We start from the raw sequence: 9,834 nt of genomic DNA, 5'->3' as shown, positions 1-9,834 counted from the left end.
TGGGCTTGGGCAGCATTGGGTTGGGATGTTTTCGTGATGCACACTTTCTTTACATAAAACTCTTATACGTGAGTTGCTGTAGATTTGTTTCTCTAAAGTACCAAGACTAATACAGTTGTATAATACTATGTGGCGGTGTGGTGTTTTGTGGTGTTGTATGGCATGGTATGGTGTGCGAGGCTGTGTGGTGGTCTGTTTCCTGGAGTGCTTGGTCTGGTGTTGTGTGATGCTGTGTTGTCTGGTGTGCTGTGGTGTGGTGGTGTACCACATGGCTTGGTATTGTTATAAGGCTGTGTGGTGGTGTGATAGGATATGGTATGGCAGTGTATGATGTGGTATGCTGTGATGTGTGGGGTGGGGTGGTGTTAGGTTGTGATGCTGTGTGGCAGTGTGGTGCAGTGGTGTGTGATGTGGTGTATGGTGTGGTGCTGACTGGCATTGTCTGGTGTGTGGTGGCGATGCTCGCTGTGCGGTGATGTATGGTGGTGGGCTGTGCTGTGTGTGGTACGGCATGGTGTTATATTGTATGGTGTGATGTGCTGACGCATTGTACAGTGTGGTATAGTGTTGCGTGAGGCTGTGTGGTGATATGCTATTGCTTGGAATTTTTAGTATTGTGCTATGCGACATTGTGTGGTGTGGTATGCTAAGGTGAGGCATTGTATGATGTATGGTGTTGTGTTGTGTTGCTGGGCATAGTGTGGTGTGCTGGGATACTGGATAGCACAGTGCTGTGCTTTGTGGTATGTGGTGTGCTGGGATGCTGGATAGCATGGTGCTGTGCTGTGTGGTGGAGTACAGTGTGGCACGTGGTGTGCTGGGATATTGGATGGCACGGTGCTGTGCTGTGTGGCATGATATGTGCTGGGATGTTGGATGGCACGGTGCTGTGTTGAGTGGCATGATGTGTGCTGGGATGCTGGATGGCACGGTGCTGTGTGGTGGAGTGCCACACTCTTTGTCCCTCACACCCTCATAGAGACTCTCTCCCCCCTTCAGTGCGCCTCTACGGACCCAACTTCATCCTGCAGGTGTACTCATCCCAGAGGAAGTCCTGGCACCCCGTGTGCCAGGATGACTGGAGCGAGAACTACGGGCGGGCCGCCTGCAGAGACATGGGCTACAAGTGAGTGTGGCCCTCTGTGTCCCACATGGGTAGTGTCTTCATTGTGACAATGACAGCCACAAGCAGGAGCATAAGAAAAATACATTTTCTCTCTGCTCCTCTGTGGCCACATAAACTCCGGATCAGCTGTCTCTGCAGAAGAGCTCCCTTGCAAGCAGTAGGCAGAAGCTAGCCTGCTGGGCACAGTGGCCAGACTGTTCACCCACGTGGGCTCCTTCCCCAACCCCCACCCCCGCTACACCCTGCCTTCTCCTGAGCCCACGCTGTGTCCAGTGCAGTGCACGATCGGAACCTGTCCCTTTGTTTGCCAAGAGACTTACATTCTGTTCTGTGCACAGACAAACCACTGCGAGCTGGCATCGGACTTGGGGTTGTTTGAGACTTAACCGTTTATTTGAATAACATCTTCTGTTGTGGATGCTTGCTTTTCAGGCACAACTTTTACTTGAGCCATGGTGTAGTAGACGACAGCGGGGCCACCAGCTTTATGAAGCTGAACACCAGTGCCGGGAACATCGATCTGTACAAGAGACTGTTCCACAGGTACTGGGAATTCATCCCTAGAAAAGGTGGGCTGTGAGCCCCAGCAGCAGGGGCCCCGGGACCACTCACTGTCCAAGGAGAGTTCTCGAAGTGGCAATTCTGCATGTGAATGAGTATCTCACTGGAAGGAGGTTAAACTCTAGCGCCGGAGTGGTTGCTCTGAGCATGGCTGAGCATATTCCTGGGAAACAGCCACAGTTCAGTTTTCCACTTAGCCCATGGTCCCTGGTGACACTGGGTAACGTCACAAAATCAGGGATTCTATTTTGTGGATTTTCTCCCAGATGTTGATGGCCAGGAGTGGCTTTTGGAGTCGCAGAGAGTACCTGGGAGTCCCTATTAGTGGGAGGGATGCACACCACCATGCCCAGACTGGCTCAGGTGTCACACTGAGAGTCCTGCTTCCCAGGGACCGCCACCCCCCTCCAAACCCATGCGCAGCTGTGTCAGCCGAGCCACATTCTGGGCTCTGGGTGGGAGAGACTACTGGAGTTCGGTGGACTTTCCCTGTCCTCACAGTCATGGGGAGGTCCTGTGGATGAGTCGCTCTACCTGGCAGGTGTGTGCCTCGTGGCCACATCAGAAACCCTGTAATGAGGTAGCTGTGGCCTCCGTGAGCGGCTGTGGTCCCCCTGAAGGCTGACTCAGCCCCACCTCCAGGAGGCTGTGGGCACCCACAGGTCCCAGCCGCTGTATCTGCCACACTCTGGGCCACACTTGATCGGCAGGGCAGCTCACTGGGTGTCTGGGAGTGGGAGTGGGAGTGGTGGCAAACAATACGTCCTGTGCTTGGTGATGTAATTCTTGAGAAGTTTCAGTAAGAGTGTCTGCTCAAGCTAGGTTTTCGTTGTTGTTGTTTTTTACTATTTTTGTTTTGCTTGTGTTTAAAATATTGACATTCTTTCTAGAACAATTATTCTTATTGAATGGGGTTTTTTCCTTTTCTTTTTAATACACTTTATTTTTTTAGAGCAGTTTTAGGAATACACAAACATGAGAAAGCTTCCCAAAAAGTTTGTGGAAGAACTCCAATGATCTTTTCATTCCATTGGAGCCTTGGTGGTGTAGTGGTTATGTGTTGGGCTGCTAACCACAAGAGGAGCAGTTCAAACCCACCAGCCACTCCATGGGAGAAAACTGAGGCTTCCTGCTCCTGTAAAGCTAGTTACAGTTTTGGAAACCCCCCAGGGTAGCTCTGCCTATTCTACAGGGTCGTAATGAGGAGGAACAATCTCAGTGATGAGTTTGGTTCATCAAACAATCTCAGTGATGAGTTTGTTGTTGTTGTTTTCCATTTGTCCACAAACGTGTTGAGGGCCCCTCTGATGACAGAAAGTTTCTCATCTATATTTTCAGCCCTTTATTAATTGCCTTCCTGTGTCCATTTGCTACAATGGACCAGCCAACACTGACACATTGTTAGTAACTCAAGCCCAGAATATGCATCAGGGTTTGCTCTTTGTGCTGGGAAATCCTATTGGTGATGATTTTCAAAATCTCAAAATCAAACTCACGACTATGGAGTCGATTCCAATTCATGATGACCCCACAGGACAGAGTAGAACTGCCCCTTTGGGTTTCCCAGACTTCGCATGTTTGGAGAATTAGACAGCTTTACCAGTCTCCTGTGGAGCATCTGCTGGATTTGAACCACTGACCTTGTGGTTCGCAGCTCAGTGGCTAGCCTACCACACCTCTAAGACTCCATGGTGATAGATGTCACTGCCTTCAAGACCTCAGAATGTTCTTGAACACAAAGGTACATGTTGTGTCCTTGCCTGCACATGAACTTTGGTCACTCCCAGGGCTGGGGGCCCATCCCCAGGTAGCTGGCCTGACCCATGCTGTGAGCAGATGCCAGGTGCTCAGTTTGGGGCAGATGAACTAACCACAGGACCCTCCTTTCTGTGAGTGGGAGGCAGAAAAGCGGGGTACATTCGTTGAGGTGTCTGGGATTTGGATCAGCCTCAGGGATGGCTGTCCCTGGGAATATTCCAGGCTGGGTGCAGGAGGATGGAGTGCACCTGTGCCCATCAAAACCTCAGGGCTGCGGTTTGCCTGCCCTGGAAGCAACATAGCTGCCGGCACTGTTTGTAAAGACTGAATGTGCCTTTGTCCTCCTGGATTGCACCTGAAATCTCAGAGCCAAGGAAAATGAGCTGATGTGGGGAGGGGGCAGAGGGGCCTGCCATCCTCTGGCTTGGAGCTTGGGAACTCCCAAGGCGGTGTGGAAGAAGGAAGAGACTGTCATTGTGTGGGGAGGTGTGGGATCCCTCGACTCTTTCTGTCCTTTCAGAAGTTATCCTTTGACAATGGAGTCTCTGGCTGCTCAGGAGGGTTTCCAGGTGAAGGACAGGTGGCTTTGTGGTTCGTAGGGAACATCTTTTCTTCCTGGGACCGTTTCTTCTTCGGCACCGTCACTGTCCTCCAACTACAGGTGCTGGGACCCTCCTGTCATTGAGCAAAGTTGGGTTTGTGGACTCTTGGTAGCGTGGCCACCAGCTGCACTGGGGGGGAGGGAGGAGTGTCTTCTTAAGGAAGTTAGGATGCTTTTCAACTCGATGGCAGTGCGCTTGCTTTGCGTATTAGCGTTGGGGCTCATAGCAGGTGATCTGGGGGAGGTCCCAGAGAGTAGGGTTGTGCTGTGCTTGGATGCTTTCAGGAAATACACGCTATCACAGGGAAACGTGCTTTTTCCTGGAAGGTGGACCTCATGCCGAGGGACAGCTCCTAAAGAGCAGCAGTCTCCCATCATGGACAGCAGGGGGTGCTACATAGTCACACCTGTGATTGGGCCCTAATTGGACCACCTGTAGGCCGGTGTTCAGACATGTTCATTAAGGAAACTCAATGCCATCGACTCAATTCTGACTCACAGTTTCCCTAGAGGACAAGGTAGAGCCTGCCTTTGTGGCTTTCCACGACTGTGACTACAGCCGGAGAAAGCCTGCCCTACCTTTCTCCCGAGGAGTGGCTGGTAGTTTGGAACCACTGACCTTCTGGTTAGCAGCCAACAGGTAACCACTAAGCCACTGGGGCTTCCAGACATGACAAAAGGGTGGGCTTATTATTTTATTTTGAAAAGGGAAGAATATTTTAATAGCTTTTTCAAGTGATTATGGCTATTCCTTTGGGATGGCAGCAAATTCAACAAGTGATGGTTTCTTAAAGGTTAGCTGTGATGTAGAATTTGAAATCCTATCAATGAACTTCATGTATTCTGATACATTAAAGTCCACTCACCTGTCTTATATTTTGGATGGTTCTTTTTACACAGGCACGATTTTGTAACATCACATGTAGTATTAAATTAAAAATGGCCATTTGGAAAATATAAATCTACAGCATTAAGCAGAGTTTCCAAAAGTTGGTTCATTTAATTATGGAGTACAAAAAAATTATATTCATTAATATCGCATGAATAAAAAGTTCTTGAAATTGGCAAAGTGTGAAGTTTATGATGTAAGAAAAGGAAGGAAATGAGAGTGGATAGTTTCAAAAAAATTTTTTTCTACATGAATTGTATCATTGGCAACAAATCCAGTCAGTTGTTTACTTTGAAGTATCAGCTCCCAGCATTCATTTTAGAGAAGACATCTGCCAAGTAAAATACGCAATCCTGGACAACTGTCTTTGCCCACTGTCAGTTCTTCTTTCAAGCCAAAATGATGTTCCAATTGTTCCGTGAAAAAAACAATGACTTCCACTTGCAACTCAAACAATCACACAGTCCCTTTCCACCGAAGCCGTCGTGCGTTGGCATTCGGAGTGCTTTCCTTACACCTCCCATGCTGTCACGTGGAATATCATTAATATTTCTAACTGTTCCACCCAGAGCACTCAGCTTGAAACAGGCCCTGGATTGTCCTTCATTTCCTGTGAGTGGGTGTGGGGGGCAGTGCAGAATAGGACCCCTGGGCCAGTTTGCAGCCACTTTCTTGGTTCACGTTGACATGTCAGTAGAGAGCTGTTGGTCAGTGAAAATGTTGACACAGTGGAAAGGGCCAATCATGCCTTCGTACTATTATGAAAGTCATTTTGCTTTCTCAGTTCCCCTGAAAGGGTTTGGGGACCCCGGAAATCCATGAACCATACTTGGAGCAGAGCTGTCCACAACTTCTCTAGTCCGGCATCACTGCACATGCTCAAGAAACTCTCCAAACCAAGTACTACAATGATTGACATCTGATGTGGCTCTAGCGTTAATAGTTGACTTCCGTCTCCTGCAATCAGAGAGCTTTCTAAACTGTACACCTGTGATTCCCTTGCTTCAGAACCCTGAAATGGGCTTTGATGGTTACAGTATAACACTTTAGCATGCATAATAATCGACACATACTTTTATCAAACCCCCAAACAAGTCCACTGCCAGTCCAGACTCGCAGTGACCCTACAGGGCGGACTAGCACTGCCCTCGGGGGGAGCGGGGGCTGCGATTGTTGCGAAGCAGACTGCCACGTCTTTCTCCCGGGGAGCGGCTTGAGCATTCAGATCGCTCATCTTTTCAATTAGGAGAAGAGACGAACCACTGCGCCACCAGAGCTCCTTACTTTTTATAACTATGTGTCCTTAAGCTAGAGGTGGTATTGTAGACCAACGGGGTCAGAAAGGATGACTAGATCAACGTTTTGACATTAAAAATGCATTGTTATGAGTTGCTGGTCAGTCAGTTCTGATTCATGTTGGCAGGTGTTAAGAATATGAGGGGGCTTCAAAAATTTGTGAGAAAATTTTGTTATCTTTTAATTCTATTTTGCACACACTTTTGGGGGGGCAGAACACAAAAAAATGTATTATTATTACTTTGGTTTTCCTTTGTGGGTAGCTTTTTTCTTTTCTTTATTAATTGGGATTTAATACATATATCATATCATTCCATAGTTCAGTCATGTCGAGTAGAATTGTACAAGTGCCACCACACTCAGTTTCTAGACATTGTTTTAATACAGAGACTCCTTGACACCATTGCCCTTTTACTCCACCCACCACTGTACCCCCCTCCCCCGAAACCCTTGTTCTATCTGCTGTCCAGGCTCATCAATCCTGGGTGTCATTTACCGAAAAAACAGAACAACAAATAGTCTAACTTCAAGAGGGTGGCCACCCCCAATATCATAACGCTTCTGAGATGCACCCTATTATGATCAAGCATAAACAGAATAAAACAGAATGTCTGCCACAGGATGCCGGAATGATACGTATCTAACACAGCAGAGAGGGTGTTGATGTACCAAGACCTTGTCTGTCCGCCGACCAACAGTGCACCGCTCTTGGTACAGCTGTCTTGCTCCTCAGACACCGTGTGTTTTCTGACTTAAGTCCTCGGGTAACAAGTGGGTCTGAGGGAGTGCATCTCACCCAGGGGAGTTCCCATATGGGGTCTCACTGAGCATGCTGTGCTCCCCGAAGATGCAGGACTCAGTGTCCTAGTATTCCATGGCACCCAACCTGGGCACTGGGATACCCCCAGATGCCCAAGTTCAGTGTTGCCCAGTGGGCTTAGTCTTGTCTGGATCCATTTAGTCCCAGAGTGGCTTTGTGTGCCATCGGTGTTCTGTGACCTTGGGCACTTTAAATGCTCAGGCCCGGTGGAGTGCTGTCAGGGACTGTCTCCCACTTTCTCAAGATAGTGGGGGGGACAAACACATACACACACACACACACACATGCACAATGATTTATTCATTGTTTCCTTTTCATCCGTCACCTCTGATGTTTAGATCCCAAGAAGGGAGCACTCTTTTCCATGTGCACCGGGGTACAGGATTGGCTGGTGTCTCTTGTTATATGTTGGTCAGGGTGGCTCCATTCACCATCCAGCTGTGTCGGGAGCATAGATGGGCGTGCACTCGTGGATCGCTGTTGTTGCAGGATGGGGCATGGAATGGGGTTCACCTCGGTGGCCTTTCACTCTGTGCTCCTCCCAGTCTCCCTTTGCCTCGATGATTCGTTTTGTGCTGGCCTCCCCTTAGTGAGTCTTGCCTTGCCCTCCCCCTTAGTCAATATGCATCCATCCTTTAGCTAACCCCCCCCCCTTCCCCTTTCCTCCCTGGGAACCTTCAGAGAGCGATCCTTTCTGTTGGTAAACCTTTCCCTTGTACAAAGTGTTGTACAGTAGTGGTCTCATAGTTGGCTGTCCACGGCGGTCTGATTTCACACGGCATCATGTGGTCCAGGGGCATCCATGTTGTGAGGATGCACCCAGACTCCCTGTCCTTCCTCAGCAGGCATGGCATCCCTCCGTCCCTCCGTCCCTCCCTCCCTCCTTCACGTGCATGCAGCACCGTTAGTGTAGCCATTCTTCTGTTGTAAACAGCAAAGGGTGTTTTGTTTCTTTCTTTCTGATTAAGACATATACGATCAAACATTTACATTTCGATGTTTTCATGTGGATGTGTAACTTCAGTGACATTTATTATTCATCCACCATACTGTATAACCACCTCGGCTATCCACTTCAATGATGAATTCAATGAATTCTCCACTAGTGGGTTATGAGTTGGGCTACTAACCTCCAGGGGAGTGGTTTGAAACCAGAAACCACTTCATAGGAGAAAGATGAGGCTTGCTACTCCCATGAAGAGTTACATTCTTGGAAACCCACCAGCGGCATTTCTACTCTGTCCTACACGGTCGCTATGAGTTGAAGTCGATGGCAGTGAGTCTGTTGTTGTTGCTCTTGTTGTTTGGAACAGGAACTCGGCGCCACCTATGTAATGACCCTCCCTCCCTTCCCACCCACCCCTATGTAATGACCCTCCCCTCCCCTTCCCACCCACCCCTGGATATTCTATATAAATGGGATCATACAACATCTGTCCTTTCGCATGGCTTGTTTCATGCAACATGATGTCCCCAAGCTCGTTCCTGTTGGCTGTGTCACTCGTCACAGGAGACAGAAATGTAAACAGCCTTGGGCATCCAGGCATTTCTGAGTGGCTTCCTTGGAAAGTTAGAGGGCAATTTCCAATTCCAGGAATAAAAATGATCACTAACTATAAGAGTGAGTTCTCATTCTCTGCGATGGTACTGTTCCTACCCCACCCTACAGATCCACAAACAGAGGCACAGAGATTTCAATCACTTGCCTAAAGTCGCACAGGTGGGATTGGGACATGGGGGCTTTGGATCTTACGGCTCACTGTGCTGTATGGACCTTCCTGCCTCATCGGAGTCTTGCACGGTGGGGCCTTCTGTTTGGGGGGAGATAGGGAATGGGGCCCTTGACAGAAAATGTTCCTGTCTAACTCTTTTGGAGAGCCACATGAGGCTTCCTTTTTTAAGCATTAAAGTGACCAAAGTTCCCCCTCTCTTTTCCAGCGACCTCTGTTCTTCTAAAATGGTGGTTTCTTTGCAGTGTATAGGTAAGTGCTTCTCAATGTCCCTCTCTCCATTCCGTACCTGAAATCCTCCGTACCTTTAGAGAAGGTGTCTTTGGGGATGCAGGGGCGGGGAGGGAGGTGGGCTAGCAGCCTGGGATGGATTCCTGCGTCTGTCTCTCTCCCTGTCCGCACACACCCTGCCCAGGAAGCACCTGTTTGCATCATGACCTTCAGCCTTGGTCTCAGAGCCCCGCCCGAGGATGGGGCATCTTGAGTCACTGACACGACCCAATTCTTTGTGCCTCGACCCCCTCCAGCCTTGAGCAAATGGCATGGGGTGGGGGCGGGGGTGCATATCTGACTTCCTCCGGCTTCCCTATTGCCATGAGGCAGAGGGCAGGTATACCTTCCCCCTCCGCCTTTCTTTCCCCTCCCCTGGCAATTCTACTTCTGTGCCAGGTTCCACGGCTCATTGCAATGGCCACATGGTCACAGACGATGCTCACCATTCTAGGAGTTTTTTAGGGAAGAGAAGAGGCCACACACCGGGATCAGAGAACAGTAAGGAGGCACTCACTGGTCCACAGCAACAGCTCTCCTCAGCCAGCAGCCCCGTCTCAGCTCCACTCCTCAGCCTCCCAGCCACAAGGCACCTTGACCTCTGCCTCCAGGGGCCAGGAAGCCAGCCAAGTGCTTGGCCTCACCGTCTCAAGGTCTTGGCACTGCTCCTCTGTTCCGTCTCATGGTCTCTCCTGGCCTCGGCCTCTGTTCTCTACTTGGCTTTTGCTCTGTCCCATGGGCTCTACACTGCAGCCTCAGGTGTCTCTGGTCTCATCCTCCAGC

At 49.4% G+C, this 9,834-nt stretch overlaps 1 protein-coding gene across 1 annotated transcript in view; it reads left to right on the top strand.

The window, feature by feature from the left end:
• Positions 1-9,834, top strand: part of TMPRSS2 (transmembrane serine protease 2) — a 44,108-nt gene that overhangs the window by 20,020 nt on the left and 14,254 nt on the right. The window contains exons 6-8 of the mRNA XM_030888670.2: positions 1,000-1,126; positions 1,559-1,669; positions 8,990-9,033. Of these exons, the coding sequence (XP_030744530.2) occupies positions 1,000-1,126; positions 1,559-1,669; positions 8,990-9,033 (282 nt within the window). The remainder of the gene's footprint in view (positions 1-999; positions 1,127-1,558; positions 1,670-8,989; positions 9,034-9,834) is intronic.

Source organism: Echinops telfairi, unplaced genomic scaffold, assembly GCF_000313985.2.
Source record: "Echinops telfairi isolate 266 unplaced genomic scaffold, ASM31398v2 ScPeMD7_7469;HRSCAF=8507_0, whole genome shotgun sequence".
Taxonomy (NCBI): domain Eukaryota; kingdom Metazoa; phylum Chordata; class Mammalia; order Afrosoricida; family Tenrecidae; genus Echinops; species Echinops telfairi.
The sequence above is the reverse complement of the archived record's forward strand: the minus strand, read 5'-3'. Positions and strand labels throughout refer to the sequence as shown.